This window comes from Physcomitrium patens, chromosome 14 (genome assembly GCF_059467195.1).
Source record: "Physcomitrium patens ecotype Gransden chromosome 14, ASM5946719v1, whole genome shotgun sequence".
Lineage (NCBI taxonomy): Eukaryota > Viridiplantae > Streptophyta > Bryopsida > Funariales > Funariaceae > Physcomitrium > Physcomitrium patens.
In genome coordinates this window covers 14,133,760-14,153,569 of record NC_143423.1, presented here as the reverse complement: position 1 = coordinate 14,153,569, position 19,810 = coordinate 14,133,760, and the positions used below count along the sequence as shown (strand labels likewise).

Sequence of the window (19,810 nt, the reverse complement as noted above, 5' to 3'; positions counted from 1 at the left end):
CACTAAATCTTTTAAAGAATTATAATTCCAACTCCTAAATCATGTGAATAATTATAGGTGCACTCATAGGCTTTTAGTCAACCCTCATAGTAATGACTAACAACCTCTAAATTATTAAACTAACTAAGTTGATATTCTAATTTTCTAACTCTTATCACTTTAGTTGTAATTGATCTAATTAAAGGAATTAGGCTATAATTTATACCATCAAGGGTTGTAATCCAAAAAATTCTATAAAATTAAATTCTACTTATATAAATTCTAATTTAACATGTTCAATTATCATAAAATAGAAAAATAATAAAAATTTAAATTTTAGAGTATAATTGAGAGCTCACACCTTTATAACTTTTTTTCAAACAAAACATCTATAATACCATCAAGAGTAATTTCTATCTCTAATAAAATAACCAAACATCAATAGTCTCTTTCAAGGTCGTGATATCAAACGCCTTATATTTCACCATCTATTCAAAGAAAAATATGAAATTTTTGAAGGTCTTCTTCTTGATTACATTAACTTAAAGATTGTGATAATCACAATATCTCATTTAATAAGTTAGCAAATTATGGCTCTTAAGTTACATCTATTGGCTGTTGGTTTTTTATCTTTTTAGTGTAATAAATATACAAAAACTACAAACAAGAATAAAATGTCAAATATAATCTTTTATGAACTACAATTCTTTTATAATAAAGATTTATTATCTTTCATCTTGATTTTGATGGATGTTATCAATGAAAAATATCAATATTATTTTTTACATTTGTAAGATTTTTAGCTAGTTCTCATTTTTATTCACTAATATCATATCTATATCAATGAATATGATATTCTAACCTATTTCAGTATTGCCTTGAATCTATTATATTTCTTTAATCTCATACTCTTAATTATTATCCACTTCTATTAAAAGAATTGATATTTGTGATCTTTTTGATATACCTATTCTTTTGTATGGCTCAAGGAAAGACACATGGAATATAAGATGGATCCTTATAGACTTTGGTAGGTGCAATCAATAAGTAATTAGATTAATTTCTTCATATATTGAAAATAGTCTAACTTTACAATAATCCAAGTTATCACAAGAACAAATAGTTTTGATATTACAATGAAGTAATCATACATTCTCGCCAATATAGAATTGAGGTTGTTCCTTGCAATAAGCATCCACATTGATTTTTTGTCATTCTTAAGCTTCTTTTAGCTGTGCCTTTATTATTACATGCAGTTGTAATAAATAATATGTAAAATCTTTTTCCATAAGATTATCAATTTTTGAAAAGTCAAAAGTATTAAGTTGTGGATGATAACTATATTTAATAAATAAAGATATTTTTTGAATAGTCAACTTATTTTTGATAAACTATAAATTGATCTAAACAAAGGTTGAGCTCTTTCTTGAAGATCAATTGCGTAGTCATAGGGACAATATTTTGGTAGAGTATCCACATTCTTCTTCTCAAATACATCTTTAAAATCTTAATATTTTCTTGGAATGCCACTTAAAGTCTTTTTATTATTAAAACTATGTGCAGCATAAATGACATGAGGAAATCCTTCTTTTGGAGCATACGATAAAGCTCTTATATCTACAAATACAGGTTTAGTTGTACTAGATTTATGACTTTCTATTTAATCAATTATACTCTTAGTTTACTTTCAAAAAAGTCAAGACTACAAAAAATCCAATTTATTTTTGGATTATATTTTTTTAACCAATATAAACTTAAAATAATTGAATTAAAAAAAGATCTAATGATATTAAATATTACAAAGCTACTATGACCATTAATTGTTACTTCTATAGGAAAGGTTTTAGGAGTAACATTTCTTGAAGATAATGGATGACCATTTATGATTTCTATATGAATATGTTTAGTTTTCTTTACTAAAGGTATACTATGTCTTTTAGCAAATTCTTCATCTAAGAAACACATTGAGGCTCCTAAATCTAATAAGAAAAAGACTTTATGATATTTAGGTCATAAAATAACATTTATTGTAAAACAAAGAGAGAATTCTAAGGAGAAAATAGGACCTTCACTAGGTGTTGTACAAAATTCCAATTGCATGGTCTCTATTGTAGCTCGACAATTTTTTTTTAACATACTATCTTCTTTGATGGTTGTACTTCTTATTTTATAGTTATACTACTTCTTTGGATAATGTTGAGTAGTGTGCTTAAATTTTCTATAATACAAGCACAATCCTTTCTGATGATGACGAGTCTTTTTTTGCTCAATATGAGTTTTAAAATATATCGCATTAATTTGTATATCCTCTACTTTCAAACGTGTGTGTTGAAAAGATGGTGTTGTCATTGAATTATAGTAATGTTGAGGTATATTTATGCAATTTTTAGATCAAAATTTTAAAAAGTCAATTGTCACACCTCATAGCAAAATCAATTGCTTCACTCTATGTTTGAGATTCAAGTAAGTTAAGCATCAATTGTTTTACTTCACATTATAATCCGTAGAAAAATTTGCTAATAAGTGAAGCATCATTCCACTTGATATCAACTGCAAGTTATTAAAATTATAAAATATATAATGTTAGTGATCAATTGCCTCATCATAAAATATGGATCTTATAGGTTGCAATATGAATTGCATCATATCTTCTATACATAGATTGAAACTTTGTCAAAAAAATCCTCCAGATTATCCAATATTAGATCTCATCATTCAAAAAAAGATGAAAACCATGATAATGCTAAATCTAAAAAGAATGTATCAATGAATCTAACTTGCAATATTAGAATTGAATAGCTTTGGAGTTGAAGTTCAATCACAAATTGTATTTGATTGATAAATCTTTGAAACTTGGATCTTGTACCATCAAACTTCTCGAGCAATATAATTCTTAGTTTTCTAAGATACGAAGAATGTTCTATCATAGGCTAAGGGACATGATTTGCTATAGATGTTGAAGTTGTTTCAATTATCTCTTTATCTTTGCTCCTTACTATTCTTATTGCTCCATGTAGCGATGAATTGAGTTGATACATCTCAAGGATTAACTCCCTCAATTGCTCTTGTATTTGTGCTATTGCACTATTCATTTTAAGAAGCTTTTTTATGATAACACTTAAAGAAAGAAAGTTGTCTGATATTACTCAAGACAAATAGAAGAAAAGACTTGAAAAAAAAATTAAAGATAATATTAGTTTAGAAGAGGATAATCTATAATTTCTAATATGCTTAAGTCTTATAAAAAAGAAGAGGAGTAATCTACTTTTAATCAACAAAAGATAAAGATTTGATATCATAAGTATACTCTTGTTAATTTTTCAAAGTCAAGAACTCAATAAAAGTAAATAAACAAGTGAGACTCTCTCAAAGAAACATAACAAAATAAAAATAGAGAAGTGTGTATATTAAAAAAGAAATTGGAATACTATTTCTAAAAGACAAAAAAATTAGAGACTCTTAAAACTAAATTAGAAGCAAAAAAAGAATTGACAAAAATGAAGAAAGCTTCGTTCTTACCTCTATATATACTATTTAACTAGGATCTATATGACAATGTTCTATAGGACCTCCAAAAATGTGTTGACTTTGCATGATATGTATCTTAACTTGTAAGGCAAATTTTTCTATATGGATACCACGTACTTAGCTTGTTTTGTAAGCTACTAATATATGTAATACATAATTAGCTTGTTGATCAAGTTTCTAACCTACCAATCAACTACAAACACATGTAAAGTCAAAAAAGCATCTAAAAATCTTCTAGGACGCTTTTCTAGAAGGTATTATGAAATTAATCTACTTTTATTTACTTCTACCTATTCATATTACCTAGGTAACAATTATGATAGATATATATCCATGACACCAGATAATAAATGAAAAAGTCATTAAAAAACTCACAAAAGACATCATTTATTTGATATTGAAAAGCAATAGATGCATTCATAAATCCAAAAGACATGACATTATATTAAAAATCTCCATATTTGATTCAAAATGCAATCTTTCATTCATATCATTCTTTGATGCATACTAAGTTTTATGCTTATCATAGATCTATTTTTAGATAGATCTTTGCTTGATTGAATTGATTAAAAAATCTTAAAATCAAAGATAGAAGATACCTATTTTTGATGGTGATCTTGTTGAGTCTTCAATAGTCCACACATATTTGCAAAGATCCATCTTTTTTCTTTACAAATATGATAGGAGCTCTTACTCAAGATTTAAAATGACAAATGAAGTTCCTAGCCAAGTTCTTATTAATATATTTTTTGAATACAGTCAACTTATTTTGTAATAGGTTATAGATTGGTTTAAATGTTAGTTGAACTCCTTCTTAAAGATCAATGGAACAATCATAAAATTGATGTTCTAGAAGAATTTTTGTATTTTTTTTAAAAAAAATCTTGATAATTTAAATATTGACTTAAAATATTTTGTTTTATTTTATTTGTTTGTTTGTTTGTTTGTTTGTTTTTTTTGTTTTTTTTTCCATAAAAAATAGATGTAGTGTATATAAGAAAAATTTGTCCTTCTTTTGTATTACACATAAAAGTTTTTGCACCTATCAATAATGGTTTGAACATATTGAATTTATAGGTTTCTACTTGACTAGCAAAATCTTAGATTAAACTACAAGAAAAATCAAAGTTATAAGAAATATAGTCTATTTGGAAGTTATATTTTTTTATCCAAGATATTCCTTAAATAACTAAGCTAGAAGTAGATCTAATGACATTAAATATTACTAAGTTATTATGACTATTAGTTGGTACATTTAAAAGAAGAATTTCATGGATGTCATCTCTAAAAGATAACAAAGGACCATCTATAACTTCAATATGTACATGTTTGATTTTTTCAACTAAGAATATTTTTTATTTTTTAACAAAGGTTTTATTTATAAAATAGACAAAGAATATTGAATCTAACAAGGCTAAGACTTTGTAACTTTTTGGTCTTAAACAAATTTCTATTGTAAAACAAGGTAAAGGATATCAAGAGAAAATAAGACCTTTATTAAGTATCACACAAGATTTTAGCCACACAATCTCTAATGTAGCTGAAAAAATTGATTTTTTGACACATTATCTTCTTTAGCAACCATGTTCTTTATTTTATAGTTTTGTTGCTTCTTCAAACAATGTTGAACATTGTACTTAGGTTCTCTACAATATAGATACAATTTTTTTTTGATAGCATCAAGTCTTTTTAGTAAGATGTTTGAAATTTATAATGTCAATTTATTAGCTTGTATCTCAAGTTGTCAACATGTGCAATATATGGCTAACTTCTTGATTAAGTTTCTAACCTACTAATAAACTATAAACATGTATAAAGCCAAATATGCATCTATAAAGTTTTTAAGAGGCTTCGCCATAAGATAATATCAAATACACTTACATTTACCTTCTATTTAGTACTTCTTTTGTAGGTAAATATATATGTCTATAATAATTGCATAACTTTTTGGTGCAAATTTTGAACTTCATTGTTGATTTCTTCCATGGGTTTTGAAATACTACCTCCATAATGAACATTAGAGATACTTGAGATTTCCACCCTAAGAGTATTGATAAGCTCGTGAAGATCTACAGTGGTTGCAAATCTATTCTTACTTTTGCTAAGAATAGCATCCATAAGTTTTCGTTCTATAGATAATTCAAAAAAAAATTATAAGTTAAATTAGATGAGGATAATTTACAACCTTTAATATCAAATGAAAATTTCTACAAAGAAAGGTAGTCCACTCTCATTAAGAAAAAAATCATTGTTAGAGAAATAAATGTTAAATTGAAGGTAAGTAGTCTACAACCTTCAAAATAAAATAATAGAAGTGAGGTAGTCCACTCACTTCTAAAAACAAGATAAGAAAAATAAGTTATCACTCTTGTCAAACTATCAAGGATATGAATTTCAAAGAAAGAAAATCTCAATACACTCTTATGTCACTTAAAAAGACTAGAAAATCATTCAAAGATGATAATATAATGAACTAGAATGGCTATTGTCAAAGACAAGAAGACTTGAAAGTCTTGAAACAAGACTAAGGACTACAAAGACATTGACAAGAATAAAAATGCTTCAATTTTATCTTTATATATACTATCTAACAAAGAGTTACGCAATAATATTCTGAAGTATCTCGAGGTCATGTCAAATTTGCAAGACACATGTTTTAACTTACAAGGCAAGTATCTTTTAGCTTATACCACAAGCTACCAACACATACAACATATGGCTAAGTTATTAGCCAAGTTTCTAACCTATCAATCACCTATAGACATGCATAAAGGTGAAGATGCATCTACAAAGCTTCCATTAAGCTTTCTTACAATATATTATCAAATTAACATACCTTTGTTCATTCATACTATCTAGATAACTATTAAAATAAATATGTATGTCATTGATAGATACAAATAGAAATTATATTTTATATGTAAAAAATAAATTTTTTAGTTGTTGGAATTAGGATATTTATGCAAGTTATAAGTATATATATATTATAGTATATATTATAGTATCTAATTCTTATTAAATTAAAATTTCTAATAATATTCTAAAGTAGTATAAGGATTTTTCAAGTTGTACTTCAAAAGATATTTGCATATATTCTACTTGAACATTATCCTTATAATTACACAATTGGCCTTCAAAAACTATTCAACTTCCATTCTAAAAATATTTAATGTGCTTGGATCAATCTAATTTATAGCATCTTACAAAAAAATTAACGACCTTAAAAATTATATTGATTTAGAATTTTAGAAATAAATTAATTGGACATTCTAAAGCCATTGTGGATGAACTAATTTTCTTCATAATGAAAAAAGACATATCTATACAAAAGTTTGTACATTATTATAGTCTTAAATCAACTTTACATATTTCAAATATGATGTCATATTTTAGAGTACTCTTAAATTAATCCACCCATTATTACTAATTGAGGATCCAATTTTTTTTTCATTGATTTTTGACCAATGCAAATCTGACAATGGAGAGTTTTTTACTGATGGTTTGGATAGATGGATTAAGTTAATAAATACTTGGATCAATTTAAAAATTTCCATATTTTATTGTATTAGCAAATATACAAACTTCTTTTTTTGTATTTGATGAATATCATATTATAAAAATTCTACATACATCCATAAATAACTATAAATAAGACAATTATTAATATAAGTTATGAAAACAAAACATACCACATTACATGAAGAAGAATCCAATCAAAACAATGGTGCATACTATTATAATAACAATAATAATAAAAACAGAAAGTAACACATAACAACACAAAACACGCATCAACACACTAGACCTCCCACCAAATGAGTGCAACTGTAGTCATACTTTCTCACTAGCGCACAAAACTATAAACACCAACTTTGTGCGGGTTTTTCCTCCTCCTCCTTAGCGGAGGCAGTAGCAGAAGCAGGAGAAGCGAGAGAGGATCCGGTGCCGAAGTGCGGGTGGGATGCCGCCCTGTCTGCGCAGCTGAATCATTCCTCCCTCGTCTTTCCTCCGCCTGTCCGAACCATCCGCGCTGCTGCTCCTGTCTGCACTCAATCCGCTCTGTCTGTCTCCCTCGCCTCTGTCTGTCCCCCATGAGCTTGTTCGCTTCTTTGCTTTAGGGTTTGGTTTGCGTTCGTTTCCCCCTCTTGGAGCTCGGATTCTGCTGGAACTCCCTCGTCCTGGATTTACCGAAATGACGGAGTCAAGGTGTTTGTCTTTACTTCTTACCTTCTGTGTTCAGTCCTCGTGCTGGATTAGTCTATGATCGACCGGGACCGATTGTGGGGAATTGGTGATCGGGTGTTTGGTTTCGCAGGGTTGGTTTTGTCGTTTCGTTGCTGTTTTATTGTAGTTAGGTTTGTTGTTTGTGCATTGCGATCTGTTGCTTGGAGGATCACGGACTTGGGAAGGATGCGGGGCTGGGCTTGGGAGAAAACAAGGTGCGAGGATTTGAGCTGGCAATTTTTTGAGGTGCAGCTAAGGTGGAGTGGAGCTCTGGGTGCTTTGATTGCTGGATTACGTTGTGGTTAGTGAGCTGGGAGATACTAGCTAGCTGGACGAATGTATCATGTTTAAATTGAGATCGGGCTAGGAATCTGGTTCATGTGATCAGGACATGAATAAAGTAAAAACAGAAGAGGAGGAAAAAAATGGAGGAAAAGAAAAACTGTTTCATGTATATTGAGATTGATATCGATCTAATGAGACCCTAAATGATTATTTCATGGATTGGAATTCATGGATAGATGTGGCTGGATCCGTTCGGCTCGTTCAGGAATTCGGTCTTATTTGCACGAGTGAAATGTTTATGAATTTGTGCAGTCCTTTGCGGCTTCATGCTGCACAATGTTTTTTGATAAACAGCTGTGTCTACGAGGTATTAGAGAATCTTGAGCTGATGAAATTGAATAGCTGCGTGGATTTTTAATTGAATGGCAGGAAAAAGGAGAGGACCCGTTGGACGAAGATCACTGCTCTTGTTTGAAGGCTTACCAATCTACGCTGGCACATTCCTCAGACCAAATGATAGGATTTTGTCACAAACTAGGTCCATCGCGGTGTGGTGCGTCACATAGCAGCCGAGAAAGTATTGCTAGGCTGCTGTTCATGTGTTTATAAATCGGAAGGAGGTATTTACAATCATGTATGTCGCTTACGGATGGCCCAAATTGCTGTCCATTGATAGTAGCTCTCCCCAGCCTGTTGTGCACGTGTCGGTGCATTCAGGCTGGTTGCTACTAGTGACGGCTGCACAGGTTCAAGTGTGGAGTGCGGAGCAGGTGCGGTTCATTGCTTGTAGGCGCTGGTTTCTTCTTAATGGAAACCTTCGCAGGAGTATGAGAAGCTGCAAAGGTCCATGTCTTCGGTTTAGTCCCAGTCAAGTGCTCATCAGAATGGATTAGACTAGATTTGTATTCTGGACAGTGTTGGAGTTGACGGTGGGGGAAGTTTCCCGCATTTGAATTTTAAGGTTTCACCTGTGTGGGCTTATCATCTTCCAGTGAGCTTCAATATGGTTTTGAGTTTTGGACTGAGAATTATTATTCGGATTCTATCCTGATAAACATGTGCAGCACACAACGAAGTTGGGTCAATTCAAGAGAAGTTTGATTTCCCGCGAGGGTTCGAACGTATGTGCCATCTGGAGTGCTAAAGACAATACTGTAGCTGTCCTGGTAAGACGCTGGCCAAGGTTAAACGCATGTTCTAATAGCTGATTACTTCCTATCATTTGGAATATATTTCTAGCTTTGTTTATAAACATATAGTACTTTAGGGTTGCAATGTATCTGATTTCTATCTTTTTTGGATTATTCCATGGTTCGAGACATTTTGATTGTTTGTTTCTCTTTTGCTGTGGTGTGAACAAACTGCAGACATCCGAGAGTTATCTTCACTTTTATCGTATCCAAGTGTCCGAAAAGCAGCTGCTATCGAGTATTCACAACAACTTGGAGCTTCCATTAGTCAGTGTGATATTGTCAATCAGTGTCGATGCTGCATTGTACAGCCGCACAGTTACAGTGTATTGTACAACTCTTATACACTACAGCAAGATTTCTATGTTACATATGAAATTCGCTCTTTTTGAGTCTACTCCTACCGGAGAGTGGAAAATTGATGGATGTGGACAGTAATATTTATAGACAGCGGATGAGGAATTTACCCAAGAGCATTTTAAGGGCTGATAATATTGTTCCAATAACTTCCTTGCAGGAGCTGCATTGCAGGTGATGAGTTTAGCATCATATTGGGGCTTTCAAACAATTATCTCAGGATTGTGTCTTGGGATGGGGAGGTGAAGTCTCATATTTTCAGTCATCTGGATTTGTGCAGCTCAAATGCTTTTTTGTTTCAGTGTTCTGATGTTTTACATTGGAACATAATGTGGCTTCTGGTGATTTGTGTGACCCCCGTTAGATGCTCAGCTCCTATTAGTTCTCACCGTCTATTTTTTCTGGCCGTTTGCACCATACCAACAGGTTCTTGGAGTCTCAGATGTTCTGGACGAATTTGTTTCAGCTTCTGATACAAGTGTACTAGAGGCCAGTACGGTCCCGGTTTCGCCGAGTGGTCTTGTCCATCAATCCTCTTTCCCATTATCTCCTCGTCTCCCAATCATTCCATCACCATCTAGAGAGACAAGGGTACATAAACCATCTAGTTTGTCACAACTTCAAGTTTCAGTCGAGTTGCAGTTATTAGTTGCAATTTTCACCGAAGGAGTCGTAGCTCTTTGTACTATCAATGAGAAGGGCCCAAAACGATGCTCTGAAATATCTCCAGAGAGATGGGTAGGTGTTGTCGATGCGTCGTGTGCATCAATTGCCCACGATCAGCAGATCCTTGCAGTTGGGACCAGACGGGGAACATTGGAGCTTTTCAATTTGGCAGATGGTGCATCTTTTCTTCGTACAATTTCTTTGATCGATTGGGGGTGAGTTCTAACATTTAAACCGTCCATTTTCGGAACTTCACATATGTACATTGACATTGTGTATTATTCTTCAACTGCCGATTTGATTTGAATATTGTACTTTTAAAAGTCTACGTTAGGCTATTGTTTATCATTGTAGGATTTTGTGAGCGCACAATAATCACTGAGTGTATAGTCAGCGTCTGGTGTACTTCATATAAAAAATTGGTCAGCAGATCGATAAATTGTAGTTACTGATAGGATGCTTGGTACGACGGAGTTTGATTGAAGGATGCCACATGTGCTCGCATTAGTGCATCTTTAGATCTAGAGCTTTTCCAGCCAAGCTTTACCTTCAATTTTTTGGTTTTGATTTTTTCAATCCCTTCTAATTTTATCTCTGGTGGTTCGGCACTAGTCTTCCTTCTTCCAGGATATTTTAGAATGGAACAAGTCTTCCTGATCAGTGCTATGTTTGTGAAATTTGTACATAGATATTCCTTGGAAGACACGGGACCAGTGTCTCAAATCGCTTGGACTCCAGACAATCGTGCGTTTGCAGTTGGATGGAGGAACAGAGGCTTGTCAGTGTGGTCTGTCTCTGGATGCCGATTGATGTGCACGATTCGGCAAGGTAGCTTGAGCAATTCTCAGTCACCGGCTCCTGGAGTTGACAATGAGAGATCCATGAGTGAGCCTATGGTGAAAGGTGTGGCCCTACTGGCTTGGGGACGTTATGCATATGAACTTTTTGCTGTCGAGAGAGGCAGCACACTGCGGTTTTTTGAGTTCCGTTTCGCGAAAAGGTAGTTTTCATGACATTATCTGCGTTTATTTAATCAGGGTTTGTGTGCAATAGGTTCAATCTAACTCAGTGGTGGGACTGAGTTTCCAAATGGGTGATGCCATGGAATATCAAGAGATAATGGAGCTTGCAAAATAAGATAATCACAGTTGGATGAATAAGAGAAAAAACTAAATATTCTGATGCTTCACTTACAGCGACAAGAATGGTATCTACCCTATGAAATGTCGCATTTACGTGTACCTCAATTTTAGCACTGTGTCCACTTGTGTTTGGGTCTTGGTTCCTTTTGGGCATGTGGACCTTTGAGTCTATTTCCCTTGTCGGTTGAGCTTCTCCTGCTTATATTACATCCTCATTTTGTTACAGTTACGTGGAGTTAATTGCTATCTTCGTGAGACCTTACTGTTGATTACATTTAGTTGTGGGTTTTTCCTCTTGTTATGCACATAGATGTATGAATTCTGTGTTATGAATCTAATCTTCTAAATTGAGTTGGCAGTCCGGCAAGCCAGAGTATTGCTGCAACTACCGATGCGTGGCAGTTAATGCACGGGGCAGATCGCGTTGTACTGGTTCAATCTGACGAGAGCGGTGACAGCAAGAACCACCACCTTATCATTCCTGTAAGATTTGCAGAGTTCTACATTTTAACTTGTCAAACGAGCAATATTTCACCGATTCTTATTAGTGAAGACCTGGGTTACCATGATAATCTGCATCAGACTACCTCGAATCAAATTTAGATTTTTGCATATTCCTCTGCTAATTCCATCTGTTCATTCCTTGTTCAAGTGTTCTCACATCTTATGTTTTGTGGTCGTGCACAGTAAGTACTCTATTCAAAATGCATATTCAGGATATTTAGCTATTTGATCATCCTGCTGAGAGTGAAATCCCTATCATATGTTTGTAAGATTCCATCTGAATAGGTGAATTGTTGTTACGACAGCAACCCTATATTTGGGACAACTGGCCAGTGGTCCACGTTTCAGGTAATGAAGATGGGAGTTACCTTGCCATAGCTGGCGGCAAAGGTTTGCTTCTTCACGATTTGCAGATGAAGAAGTTCCGAGTTTTCGGTGATGTGTTGCAAGAACGGCAGGTGCATTGTGTTGGTGTAATTTGGGTGGGGAAAATAGTGGTTATTTGCAACTATCGGGAGAAATCAAATTGGTAGGTAAAACATGAACTTGTTCTTTCCATCCCAGGTTCGATGCCTGCGTTTTTCTCATTGAATTTACGAGATTCTGATGTGTGGTTTTTGTTTTCTCTTATATTATTCTGGGGTGATTCTGGTTTAAGAATGAAAGGATGTATACCTTGTCATATTTTTATCGGTATTTGTGCTACAGACATATTGCTGTATCGTGGGTCCAAACGTCAGTGGTTGAAACATCTTTCTCAGAATGTAGTGGTTATGGAAGTGTTATGTGGCAGAGGGAACGGCTTGTATTGAATGAAGTTGAGTTGCAGTGAATTGATGGATTTTCATCACTCTAATGAACTTTTACCACTGTCAATTCTGTAGGTTCGAATTGTGTCTTTACCCACGATACCATCTGGATGAGGCCTCTTTGCTTTGTCGCAAGCAGCTTCCAGGAAAGCCCATAGCAATGGACGTGTGGCAAGATTATATTCTTGTTACTTGTTCCCCATTTGATATTTATGTTTTCAAGGTACATATTCAGGGCGAGCTGTCTTCCCGGAATACTGCAACAGTACAGGTGGGTTGTTCTTCACTTGCTAAGTTAATTACAATCAAGTTGAAGAGCCTCGTGATAATGAAACTATGCCTCGTCATTGTTTTATCAATTGAACACGCTGCGTAAAGTCATGCTGAAGAGCTGCATATCACTTTTTGTGTTGTTGTGTAATGGGGATTAGTGTTGATCTTGCAGCTCTTCACAGTTCGTGAACTTTCAATCATGAGTACGAGGAAATTTCCAGTGGCAGTGCACTTCGTTCCAAACAGTGGACCTTGGCGTGAAGGTTTTAAAATTAATCCTTGGGATAGCCCCCGTGTCGGACCTAGCATTTATCATTTCAGCGAGTCACCTGGCGAAGCTGCTATGCAACCTACTAGGTTGCTTCTACATCCTCTTACTGTAACCTCCATAAGACTTCGTGTACATTGAATACTTTATAAATGACCTGATTCTGATTTCAAATGCACCGCCTGCTCTGATCACTCTTAAAATAGTATAAGCAGAAATACTTTACATCAAGTTGTTCTTGAAATCATGAACTCAGATCTTTTAGCTGGATAAATGAGCTTTGGTCTCTATGATGTTTAGCGTTTGTGCTTATATATTGATTGTTGTATTGCAGATGTGTGATCCTCCGCACAGATGGGGAGCTTTCATTGCTGGATTTGGATCATGGTAATGAACGTCGCATTCTTACAGGAGTGGAACGTTTTTGGTTAGGTGACTATCAAGCAAAAGAAGAAACTGACCTACTCAAAGAGGATCCATGCTGGGCTTATGGTCCTCAAGGCATGCAGGTATACCCTTGTTTCAGTTTTAGGTGGGTGTTCTTATGGGCCTAAATGTTGCTGTTCTTCATTTATAGTACCAAAACTGATGGCAATCGATCCTTATGGAGCCAGGTCTGGTATTTTCCATCGAATGCTAACATTATCCAAAGTCCAAGTGTTAAACAGGTTTGCAACCATCGAACCAACTCTTTATATTGTGTCAAAATGTTTAGTGATCTAGTTAGTGAAGATATCAACTTAATTCTACTTCCTGTAACGTTGCTTCTAATACTACGGACTACTTATAATCAATACTTCAATAGTATGCCTAATGTTGCCTTATCGACAGCTGGAGCCCGAATTAGATTTCGATAGGGAAGTCTACCCTCTTGGTATATCTTCAGCAGCAGGAATTATTGTGGGAATTACACAGCGACTTACTCTTTCGGGGGGAATACCCTTGCCCTGCTTTGAACCTACTCCACAAGCGCAACCCATTCTCCCGTTTATTCTGTGGCACCTGCTTCAGGTTTGTCTTGGACTTTAACCTGGTATTTTGGAAATATGCGCACTTCTTCATCATGAACGTTCTTTCAGCATTGATTTTGTGTGGACGGTTACACATGAAAGCTAATACTGTCGCTGAAACCTCCTTGTAGGTTTCTTTTTATTCATTATCCATCATCTACTCTATTTGTTGATGGAAATTCATCTTTCTTATGGATGCAGTTTAGAGGGAGCTGTTGTGTGACTGTATTGATACATATCTTCATGTTCACAGAGAAATAAGTCAGAGGAGGCACTTGAGCTGTCAAAATTGTCAGAAGGCTTACCCCACTTTTCACATTCCTTGGAGAAGCTTTTATTCATCGTCTTTGACGCAGCTATGTCAAGGTGAGTTATTTTTAATGTATTTGTTGGGAAAACCAAGCCTTGGTCTCCTTATGATCATATTGTGATTGGCTAGGTTGGATGTTGTAATGCTGAACCTCTTTACCATGCATCCCACTCTCAAAATTTTATAATCATCTAAAGTTGTCGCTCTCTAACCTTTATAGGATGTCATTTTAGCTTAACATATCTGCTCTTGAATCATTTCTGCAGTCAGTCGATCAATAGAAGAAGAGGAAGGAACATTGCAGTGAAGCGAACAGTCTTTTTATTACTGCAACAAGTCTGCAATTTGATACATAACTTTCCTGAGTACCTGGATGTCTTGGTGAGCGTGGCACGAAAGTCCGATAGTAGGCACTGGCCCGAGCTTTTTGCTGTTGCTGGGAATTCAACCACGTAAGTTCAAGATCCCGAACTTGTTCATAGATTGTTTCAGTTATTTTGAAGAGTAACTGCAGCGAGCACTTTTTCGTGCGTAAATCACTGAATAATACAAGTGCTACGTATAGCCTTGAGATGTCTTCAATACAGTTACCAATCAGTAGTGATTTCCTGTGGTATATTTGTGCATGATTCAGATTTTGTAGATCGAGTTTTTATTTTGTGTTTTTATCTTTTATTTTTATAAATCAACATAGAAACATTAAATGAGTTCTTTGACAATCATTTTCGCAGTTAAGGCTGCCTACTTTTGCGTGTCCTTTTTCTGACGTATTAAAAGTATCATTTGGCCAAAAACTTAAATTACTTAGATGATTACGAACTTGCAGGTTATTTGAGGAGTGCTTAGAGAAGGGTTTATATCGAACAGCCTCGTGCTACATACTGGTCAGTAACCTTAGATCTGAATAAAATCGATGCAACCTTGGAGACATGCATGAAGGCAGAGGATCGTGTCATCGTTTCTTACAATTTTCAGAGTTTAATAGCACAAAGCTGGTAGTAGGTGCGTGTTGTTGAGCGCTCAAGGAATTGACCATGATTAATAGGTTCGTATGGACTTGGATTTATCAGGTGATTGAGAAGCTAGAGGGCTCGATCATTAGCCAGCACTGCGCTGTTCGACTTCTTAAAGTGCGTCTATCTCTTTAACCCTTCGCTGTTTAAAGTTTATTCAAACATTTCCGCTGGAGTCCTTTTTCTACTTTTGTTTAGTTGGTATATTTCTGATGTTGCGCTCATGTGGTGAACATGATGTTATAACAGGCCACACTTGAAGTTTCTCAGTATGAGTTGGCTGGTGAACTGGTGAGAATATATTTTGTTTTATTACCCCGCCCCGGGGAGAGCTCGCAAGTGGGGGCGGTCTTATTTTCACATTTATAAAACCAGAAGCCTGAAATTGAAGCAATCGTGAACCTTATTATCATGCCACTGTTAATCTGCTCTGTTCTACATTTTGCGTCTCGTCTTGCTGCTGCATCTTAAGTGACATTCTTTTTTTCTTGGTTATTCTTCAGGTGCGGTTTTTGCTCCGGGGTGGTAGAGAGAGCGAAGCACAAGAGGAGGAGGTTGTCCGGTATGAGAACGGACTTGTGTCGTCCTTACTGGAGTTGAGCATTAGGTGAGTTGGCGTGTGTACTAGCATTACATTTCCTGTATTTGTTGTTTTGTTGTCTCAGATAAACCTGCGTGGTTTTAATTTGAGGTATGGTGTATTTCCCTTGATGTATGTAGGCTGTGCTAGTCATAAGTAATGTGCTAGTCAAATGTCTTACTTGATATGTCCTCTCATTTTTTTTGTCTGGACGCCTTGACAGTAAACCAGGGTTTGGTGATGAACAAAATCTTGCCGTTGTAAAGACCGCTCTTGAAGAACATGTCAGTCTCTTGATGAGGACTTTGGAGCTGCGAAAACTGGTTGCATTTATCAATGCCACCCACTTTGATTTCAATGTATACAAAAAAACTCCTAAATATTATATTTTTGGTTTGATTTGAAGCCTTTGGCTAAAATTGAGCAATCACTAAGAGATACCACAAATGTCTACCGTTTCGATCATTTTCTGTGATTTATGCAAGAGCAGAGTGGGGACCGAATCTTGCAGAGAAACATGTTCAGGCTTAGAATTATTTACGTGCTTTGTACTTCTACATCTGGTAAAAATGATGAACGACTTGCATCTTCATGTGCAATATCTGATTTTGTTATGTGCTATGTTCAGGCTTTTCTTAGAACAGAACGAGGTACAGCAGCTCGTTTGGAGGACTTCGCTTCTGCATTACTAACTGCCGGCCAAAAAGTCAGTGATTGGACCTCTCTGAAAGTTTGACGTTTGCTTTGCATTTTGTAAGTTATTACGTGGGCAGTACCTACGTCAGCTGTGAAACCATGAGTTTAGGATTGGTCAGTTACATATGTTGCGGTCATTGGGCGAGAGGCTCCCGCCGCGTAAAGCAGTGCGGGCAGTCCTGTATCTTGCGGAGTTTCCTCAAATGAAGTATTCTGTCACATTAGCTCCCTGGATTTCAATCGTCGCTCAGGCACATAATGCTCTTTGTGGAGTCTATGTTTCAAGATTAGGAAGAATTGAAGGACCGAGCGATTTTAAGATGTATTCGTCTGTTGACACACTTGTACATAGGAAGTCTCTCCCGAGTGTGAGCCTATCTCCTTGCCTTGACTTCGCTGACAATGATCTCATTGCTTGCAGCTCTTTATACGTGAACTGGAGAGTTTCCAAGAACTGGAATTTTTGCTGTCACATATGCGCACTGTTGGTTTCCAGGAATGGATAGCGCTGCTTGCTACACTTCTTCGACAAGTTGAGGTGAAGTGGACGGCCTTATTTTTGTACATTCAAGACTTTGAGCGACTACATATCTGTTATACAAACACTCCTAACCAATTTGTGTCGTAATGAAGGGATGTTGTTTAGATTTAGAATTTATTATTTGAATCTCAATTTTTTGCATTTTGACAACGTTGAAGGCGATGAAGTGATACATACGATTCTAAGTACTAGGATTCTCGTGAGTTTTAATTGAGGTGTTAGACACGATTGACCGTGGATGATATTGAACTAGGTTTTTCTGTACTCGTGTACTTTCTGAATGCAAGTCATCGGTCGTAGAGCTTCCAAAATTTCATGGACCTTTTATTTTGAACAACTTCTGCAGGTTCTGGTCGAGACATTTCAGGGAGATAAACGGGTGTGGTTGGCCTACAAGCACACTCTACAGGTAACTTCCGTCCAGTATACTTGCATGGACTGCCCATATCTTCATGTGATGTCTTTTCTGTACTGCCTAATTGTGAGGAATTGTTATGGAGGAGATTTAGTGTTCTCAGTAGTCACCTTGTACGCCATTAAAATGTCTATTAAATGTCCGACTTCCAGGGTTCACCCGTGTTTGCGGAGCAGTATGCGGATTTCCTTGTTGCTCTTGAACATGAAATGTCAGCGACAAATTTATCACATTAATCAATCACTTTTCTGTACACATATCGTGCTTTTCCACCACCTGTTCCAGGCTTTGGTCTTGATGTAAACTATCAATTTTCCAGTTGTATATATGTGGCTGGGTACTTTAGGAACCAGGCTATGGAAATGGTGGTGATTGTGTTGTCATCTTCAAGGTTCTGACATGCGTCAGCAAATTGCTGTACTTTCATAAGCTTATGAACATTTATCCACACTTTCGAGTATGCACTAATCATGTCACGTTACACAAAGATAGTAGCATTCATTCGCTTCATTTGAAAGATTTTAGTAGAGATCAACTTGAGGTGATCAGTGGCAATCCTTTGAAATGCAGTTTTCGGGAATCCTACAGCCTATACTCATACCTCTCAAATCCTGCACTTATGCACTTGTTTCTAGATGATAGAATTGTGTGTAAAATCACGTACAAGTAATGGGATTTTAGATTCTCAACTAAAAGTCTTGTGTTGATAATGGGTATTTATAATTGTTATGTGAATGTGACAGGTACATGCACTTGCTCTTGCATGTACCACACTTGGAAGGGTTGCATTTGATTTCTTATGCTAATTTGTACTTTAGGAGGTTTTATAGAGCTGCTATGACATCCAATAACTGAGGGTTATTTCTTAAATCCTAAAAATCTGTGGTTTGTAAAATGAAGTGAATTTTTGAACAGTTTGAACATTGAAAAGTCTGGGTGTATTGTGTGTAAATCATCAACCTTCTAATACTGCAGTGAACAATTAGAGAATGTTATTGTGCAAGTTAAGAAAGTTATTATCATTATGGAAATGTTAAAATGACTCCCATTTACTAAATCAACCGACCCTATTGTTGACAATAAGGGGGGATTGGGATGAGAGCTGAGAAAGGGGGGGGGGGGGTACTGGAGGGGAATGAAAAAGGTTGGGAATGGAGGGAGTGGAGATTGGGAACAAGGAGGGTGGGATGAGGGTCATGATTGTAATGATAGTTTTTGGAGATGATCTATTTTTTTTCATAATGGTTATAATATGGTGGGTTGATTTAATAAATGGGTAGGTCATTTTAATATTTCACTATCTAATCAAACTTACATATCTTTTGAGATGCAATTACCAAGTCCAATTTTAATTTACATATGCATTTTTTAGTAATTGAAGTAAATTGATGTAATCTTTGATATGGCCTATATGTGAAGTTCAAATTTGACCTAGAGTTGTTTCACTAGCCCAGCAACATCCCATACCTAGCCTCCACCATGGATGCAAGAAATTGCTTAACCAACCTTGACAACTCAATGAATCTCCACATTTCCAAGTAGTGGAAATAGCTTTTCCATAAAAAATACATAGCACAAGAAGTGATCATAGAAGGAGGCCTCATCTATTTGGAGTGTATATCACAAGGCCATTGCCGTGAATGCTTGCCAAGGTCAGATCAATCCAACCATCAACATTGCATGTCCATTTTGTCTAGGAATTTTCAAGACTATTAAGCACCATGTTTGATTATGTCCCAAGGCTACCTGATTTTGGTTCAGGATCTACAGTAGAAACCCAATATCCTAATGCTCTAGTTTGATTGGCAACATTGTCTATTCACCAAAAATTTGCCTAAGTGGTTTAGTAAAGTTTAACTCATTTGGATCCTCTTCCACTGAGTCACCTCATAAGAGCAATGATTAAAGTGCAATGGAATAATGTGCTCTACACTAGGACCGGAAATGGCATACAATGACATAGTTGCAATACTAAACATCAATCCCAATTTACTTAATCCCATATTTATGGGCTGTATTA

The 19,810-nt window shown here is 35.4% G+C and overlaps 1 protein-coding gene across 4 annotated transcripts; it reads left to right on the top strand.

The window, feature by feature from the left end:
* The first annotated feature begins 7,369 nt into the window (after nucleotides 1-7,369).
* LOC112291562 (uncharacterized) lies at nucleotides 7,370-18,250 on the top strand. 4 transcript variants are annotated; one of them, XM_024539151.3, is made up of 25 exons: nucleotides 7,370-7,713; nucleotides 8,446-8,786; nucleotides 9,081-9,182; nucleotides 9,384-9,532; nucleotides 9,724-9,805; nucleotides 9,990-10,444; nucleotides 10,918-11,229; nucleotides 11,731-11,854; nucleotides 12,181-12,404; nucleotides 12,760-12,955; nucleotides 13,130-13,314; nucleotides 13,560-13,734; nucleotides 13,840-13,893; nucleotides 14,057-14,236; nucleotides 14,489-14,601; nucleotides 14,812-14,997; nucleotides 15,372-15,429; nucleotides 15,616-15,675; nucleotides 15,808-15,849; nucleotides 16,062-16,165; nucleotides 16,362-16,497; nucleotides 16,767-16,844; nucleotides 17,256-17,372; nucleotides 17,722-17,784; nucleotides 17,943-18,047. In XM_024539151.3, the coding sequence occupies exons 2-25, from the start codon at nucleotides 8,649-8,651 to the stop codon at nucleotides 18,024-18,026; spliced, it is 3,417 nt and encodes a 1,138-aa protein (XP_024394919.1). In that variant the 5' UTR covers nucleotides 7,370-7,713; nucleotides 8,446-8,648; the 3' UTR covers nucleotides 18,027-18,047. The 4 variants fall into 4 exon arrangements, with proteins under 4 accessions (XP_024394919.1, XP_024394916.1, XP_024394918.1 ...); XM_090255976.1 differs by adding an exon at nucleotides 7,984-8,032 and having other exon boundaries at nucleotides 7,572-7,713; nucleotides 17,722-18,250; XM_024539148.3 differs by having other exon boundaries at nucleotides 17,722-18,250.
* The last annotated feature ends 1,560 nt before the right edge of the window (nucleotides 18,251-19,810 follow it).